The sequence below is a fragment of the Brassica napus genome, chromosome C1 (genome assembly GCF_020379485.1).
Source record: "Brassica napus cultivar Da-Ae chromosome C1, Da-Ae, whole genome shotgun sequence".
Lineage (NCBI taxonomy): Eukaryota > Viridiplantae > Streptophyta > Magnoliopsida > Brassicales > Brassicaceae > Brassica > Brassica napus.
The window spans coordinates 46589791-46612753 of NC_063444.1; the positions used below are offsets into that span (position 1 = coordinate 46589791).

Genomic DNA, 22963 nt, shown 5'->3' on the forward strand with positions numbered 1-22963 from the left:
ATGAGATTGATATTTGGCCAATATAAACAAGGGGTTTTTGCCAAAACTAACCCACGACTTGATTTTAACCCCAAACATATACCCAAACTTGAATCAAATGCAAAACTAACCTAAAAGCCTAGTGAAATTACAGCTCAGCCCCTTGTGGCCAAACAAAAAAACAGAAGCCATTTTTACGAATATAGCCCTAGTAAATCGTCTGAGTCGTCTGAGATGTTGAAAGTCGTCTGGACGACTGAAGTGTAAGTCGTCTGGTACCGGTTTATTTTAAAAATAATTTATAAATCTTGTAAAAAAATATTTTGATGCGTGAAAAATAAAAATCAAGTAATTATAAACAGTTTTAAGTGATATAAATTAAGATATGATAAAATTGATTTGTTTTGAAGATATACGAGTGGAAGTAGTGAATCATGAAAAACTTTGGTTTAGGAGTTTGGCAAACATATGTTGTAGTATTGTATGTATTGTTAGGGTTAGATTTTGGAAAACTAAAATGTTTTTTTCAAAAATTAGTTTTCACCTATATGTGTTTATTTATGTGTATAGTAAACACTTTTCAAGTTTGATTTGATTTTACGAAGTCTTTAATTAGATAATTAAGTTTAGGGGTTATGTTTAGGGTGTGGACGACTTATATTTCAGTCGTCTGTTGAATAATTTACTCGGACGACGTATATTTCAGTCGTTCACATCGTACCGAACCTTTAATTTTACCAATGTACGTTTTAACTAACCGGATCATTTTACTCGGACGACTTACATTTCAGTTGTCTGGTGAAGAAATTAAAACAGACGACTTACATGTAAGTCGTCCAAATATTTCCGCCTAAAATGTTTTTAAAAAATTATTTTCCCGCTTAAATAATTTAAACCAGACGACTTACTTGTAAGTCGTCTGGAAAGTCTTCTATTTTAGTTTCCCGCTAAAAATATTTAAATTCCCGCTAAAAATATTAAACTCTTCTGGATGACTTACATGTAAGTCGTCTGTTTTAATTTCTTCACCAGACGACTGAAATGTAAGTCGTCCAGGAAGTCGTCTGAGTCAAAAATATTTAACCTAATTGGATTTTTTGTCTCCCTATATAAAGAAAAATTTACACATTCTCTCTCCTCCTCTCAAATGGCTGCAACAAAAAATGTAATGTTCATCATTCTAAAACTCTCCAACCTCTCTCTAATCTCTTTGACTTGAAAACACCAAACTTTATATGAATTTTTCAGTTTTGTCTCATGTATTTCTTACTAATCTATCTCTTTTGCAGGTTTTTAATCAAATGGTACTCATCTTCCACTAATTTAAAGGTAAATCTATTAATTTTAGATATGTATTTTGTGTGTTCGATAAATGTAGATTTATCTAATCTTCCACTCATTTTCTCTATTTTTAAGTCATTTGAACGTTTTTGGATATGCAGGTTTTTCAGATCTGGATTTGATATGCAGGTTTTTCAGATCTGGAAGACTTCTTGGACGACTTACCTATTAGTCGTCTGGAAGTCGTCTGGACTTCTTGGAAGTCTTCTGACAAAGTCGTCTGGACTTCCAGGAAGTCGTCTGGACTTCCAGGAAGTCGTCTGGACTTCCAGGAAGTCGTCTGGACTTCCAGGAAGTCGTCTGGACTTCCAGGAAGTCGTCTGGACTTCCATGAAGTCGTCTGGACTTCATGGAAGTCTTCTGACGAAGTCTCCCTTTCATAATAGATCTGAGTGTTTTGGTAAGTTCTTATGTCTGATTTTTCTTCATTTGGTAACTTCTTGTTGTATAAAGTTCTTACTTTTTTCCCAAACTAAAACTCTCCAAACCCACTCTAATCTCTTTGACTTGAAAACACCAAACTTTATATGAATTTTCCAGTTTGTCTCATGTCTTTCTTACTAATCTATCTTTTTTGCAGGTTTTTAATTAGATGGTACTCATCTTCCACTAATTTAAAGGTAGATCTATTATTTTTAGATATCACTACAAGAAAAATGGGTTTTAATAGCAGACCGAAATAGCGTTTTTTACGATTGTGCTATGTTTGACATACCCATTAGTCTTAGATAGCGTTTGTATATTTAGAAACGCTATGATAAAGTGGTATATTTGGAAACGCTATGATAACATATGGTTTTTATATAACATTCGTGTTTAATAGCAAAACATGATTAAAAATGCTATGTTTGGTTTTTGAATCCCTAAACCCTAAAACAAGTTTTTAAGCCCTAAACTCTAAATACAAACTTTAAACTCTATTTTAACATCAAATCATAAATTTAACTTCAAATGTTAGATATAAATTCAAAAATTAATCTTTTTCCAAAAATTTATCTCAAATCTTAAAATCAATATCCCAAACCATTAAGTTTTAAACCCTATACTCATACATTTATTTTAAACTCTACAAGTAATAAAAAAATCTCAATACTAAACCTTAAATCATAAACATAAATCTTAACTTTCAAACAGTAAAAATTTTAAATCACCAACTTCTAAATCATAAACATATATACTCTAAAGCATATAACAAAATAATAAATTCAAAATCAAAAATATAACTCTTAAGTTTGTATATAAAAAATACTTAACATAACTCTATTTATTCAAACCCTATCATGAAAATTTTAAAAATCATAAATCCACAAAATTCAAATCTAATTTACATAATCTTTAAATTTAGGCAAATTTTAAAAGAATTAAAAGGAAATGTAAAACAATTTTTTTTGCCTTTTTTTATGGCCATTGATTGAGTATAGTCTAAAGGTTAAAATTATTTTTTTTATCAATTTTCAACCTTCTCTTTTATTGGTTGACTTTTTTTTCGAGGATCGCAATTTTTAGCCATTGATGAAATATAATCAAATGGCCACAATTCAATCTCTCTCTTTCTCATTTATCTTCTCCTTTACGAAACAGATCAAGTCTTTCCAGATCCTCTCTACGACGTTTTCTCCTTCTTCACCACTCACAACGATTCCGACTTCTCCTCCGCCACGGCTACTCCCTCCACGCTTATCAAGCCTTGCTCTTACTCCTCCTCTTCTACCTGCGGCGATGAATCTCACCCTTCCGGCGACGACATCAACAAGCGAATCGATTAAATGATCCAATCGAGGTCAGACCTCATCCTCTTTAAGGGAAAGTCAAATCAGACGGTTCTTGAGGAGGATGACGATATATGACAATTGTGGGCTGAGCCGAGGACGGTGGATTGAAGGTATGGTACTTCGACGGACTCTATAAATAACATATGGTTTCTACAAAATGGCCTTTGTCAATTTGCTTGTATGGTAAACAGATCCAGTAGCCGTAGCAGAGCAGCGCCTGAGGTAAAGGACAATCCCGAGCTTCTCTCCGCTGACACGGAGAAGACAGAGGAAGAGGAAGACATTGTTGGCAGATCCGAGCTCTCTCCACTGCGACTCCAGTCACGCCTCCGACGCTTCCGCTGCTCACCTCGCCAGCTTTGACGGAGAAGACAAACAGGCGGCTGAGAAAATTAGATCTAGGGTTTTTTTTTAATTTGGGTTTAGGCTTTTTAAATTTTTTTTGGTGTAGTCTTCTGTAATACAATTTTATAATTTATAAATAAATTTTGATTTATAAATAAAATTTAATTATAAGTTCCAATTTCAATTTATATTTTAATTTTTTAATTTTTTATTTTAAGTGCTATAGTAGAATTAACTAAAACAAACAGAAAATGCTATTTATAAAATTAGTAATAGCAGTAAAAAGACGCTATTAAATAGTATTTAATTGCAGAAATAAAAGCGTTATCGTAGCGGAAGAAAAGATAGCACAACGAAATACCGCTATTTAATGTCCTCGACCTATTATGACGGGCGATGATACAACGCTTAACAAACCGCTATCCTATCGTTAGATAGCGTTATTCGTCCGCTATAAAAACGCGTTTTTCTTGTAGTGTATGTATTTTTGTGTGTTCTGTAAAGGTAGATTTATCTAATCTTTCACTCATTTTTTCTGTTTTTAAGCCATTTGAACGTTTTTGGATATGCAGGTTTTTCAGATCTGGATTTAATATGCAGGTTTTTCAGATCTGGAAGACTTCTGGGACGACTTACCTGTTAGTCGTCTGGAAGTCGTCTGGACTTCTTGGAAGTCTTCTGACAAAGTCGTCTGGACTTCTTGTAAAGTCGTCTGTGTAAAGTCATCTGGAAGTCGTCTGAACTTCCTAAAAGTCTTCTGACAAAGTCGTCTGAACTTCCTGGAAGTCGTCTGGACTTCTTAGAAGTTGTTTGGACTTCTTAAAAGTCGTGTGGTCTTGTCTACTCAAGTGGAATCCAAGCTTGTCTTTGTAGAGGAATGATCTATAATAGTTTTGTTTGTGGTCTGTTTTGTGAATTGCATGTCTACTCTTTTAGTTGTGAATTTTTTGTAAAATCAGTAATAATGTTTTCCAAGATGTATTAAATGTGCTAACAATGTGTTTACACATTTACAAATCAATGAAATAATAGACTTCAGTAGCCTTTTTCTTATCTTTGGATCTCTCATATGCAATAATAAACTCCAATGACCTTTTTCTCATCTTAATAAACAAGAATGTCGGTAGCTTTATATTGATACAACATTTTAAGAAGCATTTTAACCCTTCTTCCAACTCATAACAATAGTCATCATTATTGTCTATAACAATAATACTTAAGAGATGGAAACAAACAATAGTAACTAGTCAAAGCATATCATATTTTATTATAAGTTTGCGTTGAAAAACTTAGTCAAATTTAGTAAAACTAAGGGAGAGAACATATTTTGTAAATATGAGTTTTACATATCTTGAAGTTATTTATCACTCTTAAAAATACAAGTTATTCAAAAACTAACGTAGAAGACTTAAAAACTAGCGGAGAAGACGCGGACGACTTCAATCTAAGTTGTCCAGACGACTAAACTATACGTCGTCTGGTCAACGCAGAGGTTATTTTTGCAATTGACTTTGAAATCTGTTATTTCGGACGACTGAAAAATAAGTCGTCTACTATTGTTTGGCTAAAAATAAAACTCCAAAAAAGCTAGACGACTTACATTTCAGTCGTCATAGGTTAGTTTTGCATTTGACTGGATTATTTCAGAAGTTTGACTTTTCTGGACGACTTACATTTCAGTCGTTTAGTGAAAATTAAAATAATAATATTTTTTTAAAGTAGACGACTTACAGTTAAGTCGTCATAGGTTAGTTTTGCAATTGAAAAAAAAAACTTCAAGATTTAATTATATACAGACGACTTATAATTCAGTCGTCCACGAGACGACTGAAATGTAAGTTGTCCAGGATTTACGAGGTTTGACCAGAATCTCGGAAAAAAAATCCTGGACGACTTACAAGTAAGTCGTCTCGTGGACGACTGAATTATAAGTCGTCTGTGTATAATTAAATTTTGAAGTTTTTTTTTTCAATTGCAAAACTAACCTATGACGACTTAACTTTAAGTCGTCTACTTTTAAAAAAATATTATTATTTTAATTTTCGCCAGACGACTGAAATGTAAGTCGTCTAGGTTCTTTGGAAATTTTTTTGAAACCAAACAAAAACAGACGACTTAACTTTCAGTCGTCTCAGGTTACAGATTTCAAAGTCAATTGCAAAAATAACATCTGCGTTGACCAGACGACTTCCAGGTAAGTTGTCTACAGCCAGACGACTTCCCAAGTAAGTCGTCTGACGAACAGATCTGGAAAAAAACTCGATGTCATACCTTAAATTGGTGAGATAAGTTCCTTAGCATACATAAGGCTTCTCCAAGCACACATAATCACAAACGAAAGTAACCCACCCAGAATCGTTAGCTTATATGACTCTATGAACCATAAAAAATTTAGAATCAAAATCTTGGGTTTTTTTAGCTCATTGTGGAGAGAAAGTGAGAGATATGTTGTGTTTAGTTCACAAGAATGGAAAAAGAAGAAGGGTAAATCGATTTTGGGAGCATTAAGAGTTTCAAATTGGTTGTTCATGGTGGTTGTGGTATTGATGACAATGACAATCTTGTAATTACTTGAAGATGATGAGGGTGAGAGAGTAAAAATGTCATTTTCGGAAAAAAAAAAAAAAAAAAAAAAAAATTGATGGCATTTTCGTAAATTATATGAACTTGTGGGGTGAATAGGGCAAAACCAATTTTCAAAAAAAAAAGGAGGTTAGTTTTGTGTTTGACTTTAAGTTATAGGTCAATTTTGCAAAAATCCCTATAAACAATGTTCAAATATCTCAGTGTATTCGTTTCATCCATGCAACCCATCATGGGTCTACATTTAGGAGTGCCATATTTGATTTGAAAATATGCCATCTGAAAATACATAACATATCATTGGAGAGAGATATCCCATCTATAACTAGTACCATATTTGTGCACAAAATATACAGATCCTGATATCTCATTAATTAATTTATGTGTTTGCTCGTAATTGGTATCTATGTTATTAATTAAACAACTCTCATGTATAAATACTGAATCTAAAACACTACTCATATTTGTGAATACAATTGTTTTCATAAACATTAACTTATATTATATATAATTAATAAATTTGAAATCATGTATACACATATAATCTTATCGTATTGAAATTATTTTCGTTAGTAATATTAAACCAATAGTGATTCATACAAGTTAAATCTTCTAATAAAAATGTGCTAAATAAAATATTTTAGTTTAACTGTTTTTCATTATAAAGATCTTTTCGATTCAAAATTGTAGTCAAATTTTGAATATTTGTATCAGATCTTGAATTTTTATCCTTCACATTTTAGCTTTCCATATGTAGTTTTTAATATGATATCTAAGTAATAAAATAAAGAAAAACTAGAGCATGTGAGAAAGAAAAACTAGAAAATGTTAGAAAGAAAAGCTCTAGCAACACATGCATATTTTAAATGGTTCTATTAAAAAACATTTAAATTTCATCAAATAACTAAATTACATCAAAATATTAATATAAATTAGTTCAGAACCTCTAGCTTAGAAATTTACTGATATGGTTGTTCCTAGAGTTTTTGTTATGTTTTTAGTATTTCTCTTTTACCCCTTGAGTCACAATATTTAATATCATTTTATTTTTAATATTATTTTTTATTTTAAACAAAAAATTATTTTATTAATTTTAAATTTGAAGAGTATTTCATAAAACAAAGATGAACAGTTTTTTATCAATGGATAAAGATTATAACAAATAACATATATAAATAATATAGTCATATGATTTTGAATATAACAAAACATAATCATAACATTTTATATTTAAATATCTAAGTTCCATTTTATATAAATAAAATTTATCAAATCAGTTTTAATTAATACTTAGTTAGTGGGGATTGAATTTATATATATTTGGTTAATTTTAAAGGTTGAGATATTGTTAAATTTGGAAAGAGCTTGCAAAATTTTTGTATATTAAATTTTTTTATGAAAATATTATTTTTAATGAAAATAATTTGGTATGGCCATTTTAAGAATCTTAGAGATGTATGAAGTATTTTAAAAATACTATCTTATGAATTAAGTTGTTAAAATAAAATTCTAATGATATTAATTTTAATATATTTAGATAATCATTAAAATATGAACATTTTTAATAACAATAAGTTTCGTATAAAATTTTATAATCATCAGAACAAACACTATATTATAGTAAGAACATGAAAAAAATCCATAAATCAATAGTCAATACTCCTTTCCTTTTATTCTAATTGTCGTTGTAGAACAACCGTTTTTTTAAACAAGTGTCGTTTTAGAATTTCGATACAAAAATTATTAGTTTTATATATTATATGATTCTTTATATTCTCCTTGCGCCAACAGGGCTTTTAGGAAGAGTAGTAACAGCGCCAGTAACCGCTTTCTTTATTCCGGACTTTCAGTAAGGAATGATAGAACAGCTGATACAAATAGTTATTTTAGCCCCAGGCCATGCTATTCTATATTTTTCTATTGGTTGAAATGTAGTAAGGTGTATAGGTAATGATGTGGAAAATATAAAAATTAAAAATAATATGTTTGCACAAATCTAAAATGACAATTAAAATGAAACATATGTATTACGATAACTTATTTAACATTAAATAAATCCAACTTTCACTAACACCATTAAGATCTTCTAAATTACTCCCACCATAACTAGATTGACAAATTGTACACAACCGTTTAAAATATTATTCTCAAACTATTGGATTAATAACAAAATATTAATAACAAAATTGGGAAGATTACCAATTGTTATAATGGATCTCGGAAAGTAGAGTTATAAAGTATGGGTGTAAAACTAAAGTCTCGGAAAGATTTGGAGGCAAAAGTTGATAAAGATAACAAAAGAAAGGACTTGAGAGCAAAACATAATGAAAAGAAAAACAAATAAATAAAGATTGAAGAAAACCCTAATCTCTCATCGTCTCTCTTCTCCACTTCCTTCCGCGCCGCTTCCTCTGTGGGTTTCTTCGCCATTCGTCGTTCGTCCAATACTTTCTTAGCTTTGGTAAGATGCTGTATAGGCTCTCCTGCTTCTTCTTATCGTAGATTAACGATTGCAACGTTTATCATATGTAAAAAAACTTTCGAAATTTATCAAATTTTTCTCAGATTTTGTAATCTTCGTTGAATGTTAGCTGAAAGGTTGAATCTTTAATGTTAATTGCAATTCAATTGGGGAAAAACTATATTGGCTTTAGCTGAGTAAGCATATGTTAGTTGTTTTTTCATGTTCTGTAATTCCTGAGTTCTTCGTCTGGATTATTGTTTTTACGGGTTAGGATTGGTGAATTTGAAGTTGGTTAGCTTTTATTTTGTCTTCTATTTCTTAAGCATCCAATCATGTGTGGTACATTGTCTAACTTAGTTTATGTTTGTTTGCTTGATGTTTAAAGAGATTCAAGTCTAGAATCAATGAGGGGAAGGAGCTACACACCATCACCACCAAGGGGCTATGGGAGGAGGGGACGGAGCCCTAGTCCCCGTGGCCGTTACGGTGGGGGTCGTGACAGGGATCTCCCAACCAGTCTTTTGGTTCGCAACCTTCGTCATGATTGCAGGTATGTTCTTTATTCTTCCTCTTCTTCTCGCTGATAATGAGATTATTTATATGATATCTATGCAATGCTTTCATGGCCTTGTAATGATTCTGTGTCTCCTTATTTAGGCTTGTCTGATTAAGAAAAAGCTGTTGTATGACTAATCATAATAGGTTTGATAGATGTGTTTGGCTCTGTTTATGCTTGTTTTGTGGCTCATTAGATGTACTGTTTTCAGATTTTTGTTTTCAGATTTCTTTGCAATAGGTTGACTCTTTTTTTTCTTCTTGGCTATTAGTATTTATTAACTTGTGCTTGCCCTTCTCTCTTTTTCTCCAGGCAAGAGGATCTTAGGAGGCCATTTGAGCAGTTCGGTCCTGTCAAGGACATCTACCTTCCAAGGGATTATTATACCGGGTGAGCATGCTCAGTCAGTAGTTAGTACATTATATGTTAAAACACCCAAGGCGTTATTTTGCTTTTGCTTCAACTAGATCTTGTCTCTTCTTATCGTTTTCTTTTACTTCATAGACCACCTTTTCTGATTCCTGCTTGTTCATAGCTATTCCTACTTCTTCACATTTGCAGTTCTTGATTGCCTTGATTTGTAAATCTCCCTTTTTATATCATTTTTTTTTCTTTGGGAGCTTTGAAAAGCCTTTTTGTCCACATTTGAATATTCAGCGTTAGTAAGTATAGTATCCTTCCTTAGTCTTATAGTATCCTTAAAACTTCACAGTCTTCTAGTCATTTTAGGGGAATAATGTAGCGATATGTTCCGTGTTCGATCACTCTTAAAGTGTGTTTATTGAAGTTGTTGAGGTTTAACAGTGAAGAGACCAATGAAGTAATTAGAGTTCTTTGGGAAGATGTTATGGTAGTGAAGGTTTTGAAGGAAGTTGAGTTTGAGTTCAATTTCAAGATATATCAAGTCTTGGAGAAGTCTTCTTTATTCTGAAAATTTGCAGGCAAGTGATTGCTTTTTTCATGATGGCTTCCATTGCAGGAGATTGTAATGCCAAAGTTTTCTAGTCATAGTGATAAATTTTCCATGGTCACTTTGTTTTTGCTTCATAGTCTTGAGATTTTTTTTTTTTTGATTTGTTGCAGAGATCCAAGGGGGTTTGGTTTCATTCAGTATGTGGACCCTGCTGATGCTGCGGAGGCAAAACATCACATGGAAGGCTATCTTCTTCTTGGTCGTGAGCTGACTGTTGTATTTGCAGAAGAGAACAGGAAGAAGCCAACTGAAATGAGGACAAGGGATCGAGGTGGTAGGAGCAACAGATTCAATGACAGAAGACGTTCTCCTCCTCGCTACTCTCGTTCTCCACCCCCTCGACGTGGCGGTAGAACGCGATCACGTAGCCGCGAATATAATTCTCCTCCCCCTAAAAGACATCAGTCTAGGTATATGCCTGTCTGAACTTCATTCTGTCGGAATGTCTTTACATGGATTAAAAACCATTCTCTTAGATCCAACTCTGGTTTTTTACAGGTCTGTCTCACCACAGGAGAGACGATACGAGAAGGAGAGGTCATACTCTCGTTCACCACCACGCAATGGCTCAAGGGCTCGCAGTGGAAGTCATGAGAAGGCGAAGAAAAGCTACAGCGGGAGCAGGAGCCCAAGAAGAAGCGTGAGCCCGAGAAGGAACAGGAGCTACACTCCTGAACAAGCCAGGAGCCCGGTTCCTAGGCAGAGCAGGAGCCCAAGCCCTCGTGGAGAAAGGAATGTAGATCGTTCTCCAAGCCAGTGATTCTATCTATCCATCAGTTTATGCAGTCTTGTTTGTTAGCTATGCGTTATCAGATATTTGTTTGCAACTAGGTTGGAACCTCTTGCTTTATTTCTTTGTTTAAAGACGGTTCTCTTGATACTTCTTTGTTTTATGTTTAATCCGTGGATGATGTTAAGACATGACAATGTAGTTGCATATGTGTTTTTGTCATCTTATCTCTTTAGTTCTCATCCACTGTCACCCACTGGTTTTCAATAGGCCTAATTGCACTTTCAAGCTATTTTCTGCAGAGATTATTAAGTTATTCAACTTCAACTTCTATCTGTGGGTCTTTGGATTAAGGCTTGAACTGCTTGACATTTTGAAACAGAGATCATACTTTTCGAATTGAGAAAAGCATGAGGTATCAAATAAATGGACATACTTGCGATCTTTTGAAACGAGGAAAGGTAACAACAGATGATAGATTATTGTAGGTACACCATAGTTATTGTAATCATCAATATATCCACTAAAATGGAACTGCATTGTTAAATGACCAAGAAAATTTTTTTGCTCAGGGAATACACAACAATGTGAGGTAGGACCTATCCTCATCAATAACTTCAAGTTTATACAATTTAGTGTAAAAACTTTTTCTTTATCCATAACCAAAGACCATATATGGTCTTAACTTAACTGATAAATTGTTTCTTCCAGGAGAAAAAGAAAACGAGTTCGTTTTCATTTGTAAACAAGAAAAAAGAAAGGTGACAAGGACGTAGAAAGACACATGCATTGGCGATAACTTTCAAGAGAGAAAGAGATGGACGTTCACATATGAGATAATTAAACTGATGAAGACTATTTGTTGGCATAGTTGCTACCTAACAAATTTTTATAACATTTATGATTTGATTTATCTCTAAATAATAAGATCAAACTTTCCGTTGAAACACACGAACGGATGGCCAAAGCTACCGGTCAATTCTTGCATTTCTTTTAACCTAATTTCTTATTTAATATTACAAATCCTCAAGAATCAAGACATATCCATCAATATATCATATCATTTAAAAAAAAAACTGAAATATCCTTAACAAAAACAACAAGAAGAGACATTGAATAATAAGGTTCAAATCTTCAAGAAGAGTGGCATGAGTCTGCATCTTCATATCGGTACGCAATGCTCATCCATTTTGTTTGTTATTTTATTTTGATTATTGACATAGTTGCATGTACTAGATGTGACTGTGTATATGCAGATGAGAATGTATATGTTTCATGCATGTTATGTATCTGATGCATATACGGATATACTCGGTTTATTTGTCAGTTATAATGTTCTTCGTTGAAATCTTGTTCTTGAGTTTTCTAGTCACAACTTCATAACTTTTTTTCGTTTAATGGTACAACGAGAGATCTAGGAGATAAATCCAGTATCCAATCTACAAATGACTATATCTAGCAATAAATCAAAAGATCTTTAAAAATGCAGCTTATAATAAGAAATTATTCAATAAGATATCATTGTTTCTTGGTCTAGATCGTTTGGTTATGCCAGAGGATTTCAGTTATACAGTTATTTAATTTTGCTGCTGTGATGTGGACCGAAGGGTCAAAGAGAAGATCACTCGCATGCGAAGTTCGCTTAGGTCAACTTATGTAAACGTCAATTAATCTAACGCTTGTAACGATTGGATGTAGTGGTATTATATTAAGCTTAGTCTATATTCTAGTTTCGTAGGCTTTAGTAGGTTAGTAAACGCCACTTAGGCCCAATACGGATTATGTGGGCCTACTTTTGCTTACGCTAGTCTCCTGGCGTTTTTGTGAATCCGTAAATGAGGAAACGTGTAAAGGCTCAGTGTGTAAACGGCATGGTGTTCGTTTCGATTTAACGGAATGATAACGCATGGACCACCAGTCACCAACGAGATAATGAAGAAGTAGACATAAACAGTGAATCTGCATAATAAAATGCATTGCATTACGCATATATGTGCATTTTAGTTACATGAAAATATAATCACCAATTAACACTAGTCTAGAAAGTAGAAACATATATAAAGCTAAATGCGAATTACATAATCTATGAATTCAACTTATTACACAAACCAAGCCATATATATACATGAGAATTCATCTTTTTTTAAGTGAATTTATCTATACATGCAACTACATACATTCGTGTGATTGAAATGTCTGTATATACGTACATCTTACTATCTTAGTAACATAAAATTATATATAATCATCAATCAAAACACTGGACTAGAAAGTAGAAACATATATAGAGATATATGTGATAATGTAAAGCACTTAAGAAATGAGAGTATTCAACTTATTATACAACCCATATGACTTCATCTATACATGCAAGTACATACACGTGATTAACAAAATTAAGAATGGCAAGGTTTGAGTTTTGATTCAAATTTAGAATTACATGAAAGTGGAGTGCATCCTCTTTGTATGTAAACTTTTCCCGAATAGGGTTAAGTAGCCTTTTAGATACGTTATACAAACGGATGCAATTATTATGGAGATTAAACAAATAAAATATCTTCTATCATAATTTTGTTTTCACATTGCACTTGATTAAAAACTAAACAAGAATCAAAACTCAAACCTTGCTGCAAAACAACTTAGCACACATATATATATACCGACTTATATGAGTATGTTTACACATGAGGTATATATTTATTTTGTAATCACACAGATCGCCACAAAACAACTTAGCACACATATATATATACCGACCTTTGAAATCACATGACTACACACTTCTTGAAGCATGGTAGATATAGAAGACATCACGACCGATCAAATCATATATCTTCTAATCTCTGGCCATGTTCTAAGCTAGACGACGTTCCAGCAATCGCACCAGTACAATCTTGCGTCCGTAACGGCTGGGACAATGGAATATTACTATCAAAAGGATCATCATTGATAAGCGCATTTAGAAACGAAGAAAACTTATCATCGTAACAGAAACCAAAGTCTTCGTTGTCTTCACCACCAAAGACACTGAAAGTGATCTTGGTAGCTTCATTTCCGCTATTAACGGTGGTGTCATCAGTGTGAGAACTAGAATTAGGCTCTAGAAGATTCTGTCCACCGGAAACTTCTTCTCCGGGTTTATGATGAGCATTGTTTGCATCAAGAGGCTTGTGGGTTCGAGGATCAATGCCTTCACTTAAGAGTTTCTTACGAAGATGAGTGTTCCAATAGTTCTTAATCTCATTATCAGTCCTTCCCGGTATCCTTCCCGCGATCAGTGACCACCTTACAACACACATTATATTGAATTAGCATGATCATGTATGCGAACTAATCCTGTAATACAATCTTATATATAGCTCATTGTTGTAACATTTTCATAATTTATATTCTTATAGAAAATACAACTCAGTCATTAGGACACTATAACCTTATAACCAGCAAAGTAGAAGTATTTTCAATTAAATAATAAGAATCTGAAGAATGGGTTATTATTTTTGTTCAAAATTCAGTCAACATATATATAGTTTTGACAGTTAACATGTCTAAAAGAAGAAGATTAGATCCATATGTATATATTGGTAAATTGACCCCAAGTAAAATGTGATAAAATGAAAGATTCTTGATGTTTCTTTTTTGAACAACAGATTCTTGATGTTTATGTAGAAAAAATGAAACCCTAGTTTAAAAAACTAGCTTATTCGTAGTACACATCCACGTACGTATATAAAAGATTAATCGTTTGATTAAATATATGAAAACTATTGAAAAAATTATTTTTTTATGAATAATTATATGTATATACGTTACATAGGTATGTTTCGCACCGGTTGCCAAGGAGGCGATGAAGGCGGAGGATGAGATCTTCCTCGTCGGGAGTGATACCGCCGCGTTTTACAGACGGCCGGAGATAGTTCATCCACCGTAGGCGGCAGCTCTTTCCACATCGGAGTAAACCAGCTCTCTTGGGAAGCGATCTCCACCTTCCTTCGCCTTCTTTCTTGATGAAGCTAACAAGAATCTCATCCTCCTCCGCCGTCCATGGTCCTCTCTTCATCCCCATCTTCATGCAGCACGGGATCATCTTCTTCACGACCTGCTTCTTTCCTCCGGATGACGTCATGTTCGCCGTCTTCAACAGAGTTCTCTCTAGGGTTTGGTGATCGCTCTTGAGTTTCTTGATTGGTTAGCTTTTCTCTCTCCCTCTTTTCCTTAGTCTAGTGATGTTACCAATGAACCTACCGACCTTTTGCTCACTCTCTAGTTTTAGTGTCTGATGATCACGCGCTTCTAGTTTCAATTCTGTTTATTTTTTCTTAAGATTTGTAAAAGACCATTCAAGATGGTAATACAACTTACAAGTTACAACCCTTCGCCATGAGTGATCCGTCAATTCACCACCAATATCTAAATCTAAGTTAATCATAAAATGATGTATTTTTATTTTTTAATATATGTAAGAACTCGAAAACATATATCTTTTTAAAACGGGGATGTATATATTTTTAATCAATTTAGATGTTAAATGATGTATTCATGTTAACCATACAACCGAAACAAATGTTTCATCTCAATATGCTCAAAACTGACAACGCAGGTAAGATGGTTTCTTAATTATTAGAATTAAAGATCACATTCTATGAAATCATAGTTTGAGTGGCCATATAAAAGCACCGGCATTAATGAACCCCGGTTGGGATTCATAATTTGATTTTTTTTTTTTTTTCGTTTGATTTTTTTGGTTTAAAAAAAAAAAAAATTGACCAATAGCGGGCCGCCACGTGGCGTGGAGCCCGCTGAACAGTAATGATCCGAGTTCATTCGGAAAGAGCGTGGCGAGACAGAGTCATAACTGTAGCATATTATAATTTTTTTTTCTTTTTGGAACGCGTGTGAACTCCTCTTATCATTCCCTGATGCGCATGGTCTTACATCCGCTTATCCCAACTCCTCCAAATGAAAAAGTTGAATTAAGACAAAGTGTTTAACATTGTTGATATTACATTAATGAATACAAACCACTTTAATTTTGATTTTTTTTTACATCAACCACTTTGATATAACATTAATTGTTGATATTACTTTAATGAATACTAACCACTTTGATTTTTAATATATACAATTTATTAACAATGACATAAACTAATGAAATAAGCATTTAATATTTACACGACTTTTAAAACCACAAAAATCTCAGTAATTGGACAGAATGCCAGATATTTTTTTCACAAATGAGGAAACAGTGGGGTAATTACGTAAAGAAAGAAAAAAAAGAATGGACCCCATAAAAAAAGATAGGAACGACAGTCACTTTCCAACTAAAAAACCTGATTTGTATTCTTTCCTTTTTTATTTTATTTTGTTGTTTATTTAAAAATTTACCAATAGTATTATTTGTTTTCACCACTGCGATCTCAGAGCTGGCTGACTACCAACCTCAGAATATCTCTCTTTCTCCTTCTATCTGCAACGAGAAGAGATGACGTCATCTCCGTTCAACAAATCAAAGTCTCCCGACAACAAATACGTAAGCTTTTGCTTTCAGCTTGTTCTGTTATAATTATTAAAAGTTGAAATATGATTTTCTGAACGTACATAGATGCTTGGAGATGAAATTGGTAAAGGAGCTTATGCTCGAGTGTATAAAGGATTAGACTTGAAGAATGGAGACTTTGTTGCCATTAAACAAGTCTCGTTGGAGAATGTTGTTCAAGATGATGATCTCAACACTATTATGGTTTGTTACTTTTATCTAAAGTGTGACCATTGTATTTCGCATTTACCAACTTCTGTATTGACTTGAATCTTGGTGATGTTACATGTGGAACGTATACACCAGCAAGAAATTGATCTCTTGAAGGTACCTTCTTTAGCTTTAACAATGACTCTGTTTCTCACTGGTTTACAAAGTTGAGGTCATAGTGTTAAGTATCTGTGAACTTAAAATCATTACAACCACCTTCTGAGATACTGTTTTTTTTTTTTTTGAATTTTATTGTAGAATTTGAACCATAAAAACATTGTCAAGTATCTTGGGTCATGGAAGACAAAGACTCACCTTCACATCATTCTTGAGTAAGTTGTTTTTCGTGTGTTTGTTTTGTTGGTCTATGCTGGAGCTCAAGTTCAAATCATATTTCTGCAGGTATGTTGAGAATGGCTCTCTTGCAAACAATGTTAAACCAAATAAATTTGGACCTTTCCCAGAATCATTGGTGGCTGTTTACATTGCTCAGGTTCAGTGTCTATATTCTACTTAAGTTTCTCTATGACACTGTGTACTCACTAGTGAATACAGGTCTTGGAAGGTTTAGTATATCTACATGAGCAAGGTGTCATACACCGTGATATCAAGGGTGCAAATATTTTGACCACAAAGGAGGCATGTGTCCATTTTTTTTATTATTATTATTTTGGTTTCAAGATACTTAATACTTGTTTGATACTTCAGGGTCTTGTTAAGCTTGCTGACTTTGGAGTTGCCACTAAACTAAACGAGTCTGAGTTTGACACTAACTCAGTGGTTGGATCTCCTTACTGGATGGCTCCTGAGGTACACCTTTGACCTTCGTCATCACCACCATATTCTCTGTATTACGTTAATTTTTTTTGCAACACTTTTTACCTGATTGTTTTCAGGTTATTGAATTGATCGGAGTTTGTGCTGCTTCTGACATTTGGAGCGTTGGATGCACTGTTATTGAACTTCTTACTTGTGTACCTCCTTACTTTGATATGCAACCCAGTGCAGCTCTCTATCGTATTGTTCAGGTTTTTGACAATGTTTTATGAGTTTGCATTTAGTTAAGTCGATAAAATTTAGGCAATAGTGATAAACTATGGCCTTTCTATGGTATTCAGGATGATAGCCCTCCTATTCCTGATAGTCTTTCTCCAGATATTACAGACTTCCTACGACAGTGCTTCAAGAAGGTACAGTTTTAATGCAACCATGTTTAGTCCCTCTGCACTGGTATGTACATCTGATTTGTATTGTGCACATTACAGGATTCAAGGCAGAGGCCTGATGCAAAAACATTGCTCTCTCACCCTTGGATAAGGAACTCTAGACGGGCATTGCAGTCCTCACTTAGGAATAGTGAAGCTATCAAGTGAGAACCTGTGTTATCTTTAACTTTTGAATTCTGGAAGAAGATTACTATCTATCTCATGTTAGGTAACGCACTAGTGTTCATCTTTAATGATGTCCTTGTGTACTACTATGTCCTTTGCAGATATATGAAAGAAGCAGCTGCAAGTTCAGAGAAAGATGATGAAGGAAGTCAAAATGTAACTGAAAGCCTTTCAGCAGAAAAAGTTGGGATGTCAAAAACTGTAAGATTCCTCAGCTGCAATTACCATTAGCCATTCTTTTTTAAGATGCAAATAAATAATTTAGAGATGAACAGCAGAAGGCATCTGAACATTATGAAGCACCTGGAAATCCTGAAACCGAAGCTTCCATCCAGGTGGACCAGCCATCACATAGTCTTGTCCAAAAAGATGAAGACCACATGCTTAGAAAGGTCAGTTGTGTTGTGTCATTCTCATTCTAGTGCTTTCTTCTTAGATAATATGGCTAGTCACAGGGAAGTATACTATGTTTTGAGCTGATTGATAAGTTTCTTGTTCTTGACTCTTAAGTTCTACTGAGTTACATTTGTTTTTTTTTTGGAAAATTTCACACCTCTATATTGAGACAGGTATTGTTTGTTGTTGTTGTCTTTTTCTTTACAAAATTATGGTGTTATTTCAATAATTTTCTTTACTTTGTTGAATGGTGTGCTCAGACTAAAAGCTGTATTTGAAGAAAATTGTTTTCATTGCTGCCTTGTACAGAGTTGAAGACTTGGAAACTGACTAGGTTTTTTTTTTTTTTTTGTTTCTATCTTAAAGGCTGTGGAAACTCCATCTAGAGTTGGTGGGAATGAACTGAGTGGATTTAGTAATACTCCTGGGAATGAAGCCTCAACATCAATGCCTCCATCACATGCCATCAAGGGTTATTCTCCTGTCGCAGATGGTGGAAAGAATGATGGTGGTGACCCTTTCCTTTTAATGATGGGTGTCTTGAAAGATGATGTTGTTGGCATTGATGGTTTGGTATGCTTTTTCCAGAGAATACAGGTTTGGTACTACAAGTAATATATACTGGTGACACATTTTCTATCTTGTTTTACAGGTATTTAATGAAAATGTACCCGCAGAAAATCTTTACCCTTTGCAGGTACACTTCATCCTCTGAGAATGAAATTGCCTCTCAGCTTCCTTTTAGTTGTTTCCATGTTTCAGTGGTTCCAAACCTTAGTATAAATCGGTTTGAGTATTTTTTTTTTTGTAGGCAGTGGAGTTCAGCAGATTGGTGAGCTTCTTAAGGCCAGATGAATCAGAAGATGCAATAGTATCTTCCTCTGAGAAACTTGTTGTCATTTTTCGTCAGAGACCTGTACAAAAGGCAGTATTTGTGACACAGCACGGTTTCCTCCCTCTGATGGATCTACTCGATGCTCCTAAATCTCCAGTATGTTTACTTGTTGTCTTCCATCATTAGTAGTCATCAGTTTACAGTGCTTGATGTGAATGAATACTTACTGGCTTATGATTTATTAAATCTTTTCTTGTGTGTTTTAGGTAATATATGCGGTGCTGCAGCTAATAAATGAGACTGTTAAAGATAACACTGAGTTCAAGGAAAATGCTTGTCTTGTTGGTCTTGTAAGTTCTTCTATTTGGTTGCAGAGTGCTCAAATAGTCGAGTCTGTTATTTTATTTGTTGATTATTCCAAGTGATATGGCAGATTCCTGTGGTAATGAATTTTGCTGGTTCCGGTCCTGAGAGGGATGATCATTCTCAAGAAATTCGCATGGAAGCAGCTTACTTCTTGCAGCAGCTTTGTCAATCTAGGTTACAATAGTTAATTAAATTTTTATTACTTGCTTCCTCATTTTTTTCTATAAGTTATAGAGTTGATTTGGTACCTTCTTTAACAGCTCAACGTTGCAAATGTTCATAGCCTGTGGTGGAATACCAGTTTTGGTGGGATTTATTGAAGCAGATTATGCCAAACACAGGTGTGTACTCTCTACCATCTTCTTGTGGTGTTTTAAATCCTTTCAAGTTTCAATATAGTAAGTGTAGAAATCATGTTCAGTGTTCTAAAAATCGGTTTAGTCGGCAAATCAGTAATAAAGGAAACAATTTTTTAAAAAAAAAAAAACGATTTGTTGAACATACCATCAGCATCTGTTTTTGTAATTTGAACCTGTCTACTACCTAACTTGTGGTCTGTGCTTGTTCTATTGAAAATGGTGGATACATTGCTCAGTAGCTGACCAAATTCTTGATTTAGCTCTATTATGTGCTACTAATTTTCTAATGATTTGAGATTTTTTCTTTTTTCAGGGAGATGGTTCACTTAGCTATTGATGGGATGTGGCAAGTATTCAAACTCAAAAAGTCCACCCCCATAAATGACTTCTGCCGAATAGCTGCAAAGAGTGGAATTCTTCCTAGGCTGATCAACACTCTTGTTAGCTTGAATGAAGCAACCCGGCTTGCTTCTACATCAGGGGGTCCACTGAGTGTAGATGGTCAAGCTCCACAAGCACACTCTGGTCAACTTGGCCAGCTTGAGTCTTCACTCAGTGTGATTGATCAGCCTGATGTGTTGACAACAAGTCATGGTTGTGGTGAAGAGCCTTCTCATGATCCTTCAACTTCAGATTCTCAAAGAACAGATATCCATCAACCAGATGGTGATAGGCCTAGATTGAGCAGTGTTGCAGCACTTGCCACAGAAAAAGCTAGACCTGGAAGTACCACATCAATTTGTTCACTTGCCCATATGGTCTCTGGAGATGTTGCAAGTGAATACTTGGAGAAAGTAGCTGATCTGCTTCTTGTATTTGCTCGAGCTGATACAACAGTCAAATCACACATGTGCAGCCAAAGCTTACTCATACTACTTTTCCAGATGTTCAACCGTGTAGAATCTCCTATTCTGTTAAAGGTACTTGTGAAGATCCTTAAAATAATCTTCATGTCACATACTTACACTTCCTTTTGCAGATACTGGAGTGCATCAATCATTTATCCACTGATCCAGACTGCTTAGAGACTCTTCAGCGTGCAAATGCAATCAAACATTTGATCCCTAACCTTGACCTTAAGGAAGGGAATCTTGTTTATCAGATCCATCACGAGGTTACCTCCCTAGAATTTGCATATAGATTAACTAAAAAAATTAAACTTAATAGTTTGGATTACTAATAGTTTAAAATTGATGTAGGTGCTAAGTGCCTTATTCAACCTGTGCAAGATCAACAAGAGGAGGCAAGAACAAGCAGCTGAACACGGAATCATACCGCACCTGATGCATTTCATCATGTCAGCCTCTTCTCTAAAACAATATGCACTGCCACTCCTATGTGACATGGCACATGCATCTCATTACTCAAGAGAGCAGTTGAGAGCTCACGGCGGTCTTGACGTGTACATGAGTTTGCTCGATGATGAGTCTTGGTCTGTAATAGCGTTGGATTCGCTTGCTGTTTGCTTGGCGCATGACAATGACAGCAACCACAAGGTGGAGCAGGCGTTGCTCAAGAAGGATGCGGTTCAGAAGTTAGTTAGGTTCTTCAAGAGCTGTCCTGAGAGACACTTTGTGCACATATTGGAACCGTTCTTGAAGATTATAACGTAAGTAATTAGGATTACATTGTGATGTTGCAGCTTTCTTTAGTCTCATTCTTGTGATTTTTGAATACAGGAAATCGTATAGGATCAACAAGACACTAGCTGTGAATGGATTGACTTCGTTGCTTGTTTCAAGGCTAGACCACCAAGATGCGATTGTTAGACTTAATCTCCTGAAACTCATCAAGGTTAATATTAACCATCAGATATTAATTATCTAAGTTCTTGCTTGTGTGTTGAGTGTTTTTTTTTTGTTTTGACTCTCAGGCTGTGTACGAGCACCATCCAAAGCCAAAGCAACTGATAGTAGAGAATGACCTGCCTCAAAAGCTGCAGAATCTGATAGGAGAACGACGTGCTGGACAAAGTTCAGGAGGGCAAGTTCTGGTGAAGCAGATGGCAACCTCTCTGCTTAAAGCACTATACATCAACACAGTCTTGTGAGTTATTATCCCTTGGGACTGTACATTCACTCCCATTTTTTTGGAAGACTAGTTCACCCCCTTAAGTGTGTATATCTTCTTCTTCATTTACAAAATGATTTCACCTGAAGGTGGTGGCGAATGAAAACTTTAAACTGTTAACTTGTGTTGCACTCTTGGAGAGTTTTAGTACCTAGAGATGCCAACGCTTCTGGGTTTTTTTTGGGGGGAAATATATTGAAGTAATTAGTATGTTTAAAAGATTTTGATTTGTGATATATTTTAAAATGAATGGAGAAGCTATTTTGTAAGCAAAGCGTTCTATATTCAACATCCACACAGCTGCTCCGAATTTCTTATGTGGTAAGTTATATTCAGCCAATCAAAAGAAAAGTTGTATTCATTTTTTTGAATGAATGTACTCATCTTTAGCTTTTGCTTAAGAGGATTGGATTCTTTCCATCAACACTGTGTCTCATCAAGAACACAAAAGCAAAATACTATTAAAACCATAAAAAAGTGGCAGCCACTTACAAAAGCTTTCCCGGGTATTCCTAGGAAGTACACAAGCATGAAACTGAGAGAAAAAAAAAAACTAAAGGCATGGTCCCATCATTGCTTTTGTGCATCTCACATGGCTTAACATGCTACTGTCTGCATACCATCATCCCATACTCCGAATATATATACCTTTTGTTTATTCTATAACTTAAGTTGGTCTGTGTAAAATTAATTTGATATGTCTTTGACACTAAATTTAGTTTACGTTTCAACTCTTAGCTAGTTACATAAATATCAGTTAATCAGTATTTGAATAGTGTATTAGGGTACGATTGACACGATTGAGTTTAAATGCAAGTTTGATACACTTAAGTTTGCAAGAGATGTCTCTCCTTTTGGAGTTTCTTGTACCCACAATTTTTCTTCGGTTTATTATATTCTATATACTGTGAGAATTTATTCCACTATGATTTTATTCGGTAAACTCCAAGGCCATAACGTGATATGTCGATAAGAACAATGATGATACCAGTGGCCACACATAATTCAACGACACCAAGACCCTCCAAAATTTCACAGCTCATCGCATTATTGATCATAC

General features: G+C 34.4%; 3 protein-coding genes across 6 annotated transcripts; 2 read left to right on the forward strand and 1 right to left on the reverse strand.

The window, feature by feature from the left end:
* The first annotated feature begins 8362 nt into the window (after positions 1-8362).
* Positions 8363-10965, forward strand: LOC106377441 (serine/arginine-rich SC35-like splicing factor SCL30A). The gene is made up of 5 exons (XM_013817679.3): positions 8363-8481; positions 8872-9034; positions 9353-9430; positions 10124-10423; positions 10512-10965. Exons 2-5 carry the CDS (start codon positions 8889-8891, stop codon positions 10771-10773), a joined length of 786 nt encoding a protein of 261 aa, XP_013673133.1. The 5' UTR covers positions 8363-8481; positions 8872-8888; the 3' UTR covers positions 10774-10965.
* An 836-nt stretch (positions 10966-11801) lies between these two features.
* On the forward strand, positions 11802-22177 carry LOC106377438 (MAP3K epsilon protein kinase 1). Of its 4 annotated transcripts, XM_013817677.3 has the most exons (25): positions 14790-14928; positions 16162-16270; positions 16343-16480; positions 16583-16603; positions 16745-16818; positions 16889-16979; positions 17042-17125; positions 17195-17296; positions 17383-17514; positions 17605-17676; positions 17752-17855; positions 17979-18078; positions 18153-18269; positions 18640-18846; positions 18926-18970; positions 19085-19105; positions 19184-19264; positions 19375-19458; positions 19542-19648; positions 19735-19815; positions 20147-20753; positions 20813-20947; positions 21033-21442; positions 21513-21627; positions 21707-22177. In XM_013817677.3, exons 2-25 carry the CDS (start codon positions 16223-16225, stop codon positions 21881-21883), a joined length of 3153 nt encoding a protein of 1050 aa, XP_013673131.1. In that variant the 5' UTR covers positions 14790-14928; positions 16162-16222; the 3' UTR covers positions 21884-22177. The 4 variants fall into 4 exon arrangements, with proteins under 4 accessions (XP_048600584.1, XP_013673131.1, XP_013673129.1 ...); XM_048744627.1 differs by lacking the exon at positions 14790-14928 and adding an exon at positions 11802-11913 and having other exon boundaries at positions 19085-19264; XM_013817675.3 differs by having other exon boundaries at positions 19085-19264.
* On the reverse strand, positions 13284-14866 carry LOC106377439 (transcription repressor MYB5). Its single transcript, XM_013817678.3, has 2 exons — positions 14571-14866; positions 13284-14028 (listed from the first exon to the last, which is right to left on the reverse strand). The coding sequence occupies exons 1-2, from the start codon at positions 14864-14866 to the stop codon at positions 13569-13571; spliced, it is 756 nt and encodes a 251-aa protein (XP_013673132.1). The 3' UTR covers positions 13284-13568.
* Positions 22178-22963: the final 786 nt, after the last annotated feature.

Bases quoted from the DNA above. Each gene is read 5' to 3' on its own strand.
- LOC106377441 (XM_013817679.3), top strand. From the start codon at position 8,889: ATGAGGGGAAGGAGCTACACACCATCACCACCAAGGGGCTATGGGAGG. The intron at 9,035-9,352 runs GTATGTTCTTTA...CTTTTTCTCCAG, and splicing joins AACCTTCGTCATGATTGCAG to GCAAGAGGATCTTAGGAGGC. The intron at 9,431-10,123 runs GTGAGCATGCTC...GATTTGTTGCAG, and splicing joins CCAAGGGATTATTATACCGG to AGATCCAAGGGGGTTTGGTT.
- LOC106377439 (XM_013817678.3), bottom strand. From the start codon at position 14,866: ATGACGTCATCCGGAGGAAAGAAGCAGGTCGTGAAGAAGATGATCCCG. The intron at 14,029-14,570 runs GTGCGAAACATA...GTGTGTTGTAAG, and splicing joins CATCGCCTCCTTGGCAACCG to GTGGTCACTGATCGCGGGAA.
- LOC106377438 (XM_048744627.1), top strand. From the start codon at position 16,223: ATGACGTCATCTCCGTTCAACAAATCAAAGTCTCCCGACAACAAATAC. The intron at 17,677-17,751 runs GTACAGTTTTAA...TGCACATTACAG, and splicing joins TACGACAGTGCTTCAAGAAG to GATTCAAGGCAGAGGCCTGA. The intron at 18,847-18,925 runs GTATGCTTTTTC...CTTGTTTTACAG, and splicing joins TTGTTGGCATTGATGGTTTG to GTATTTAATGAAAATGTACC.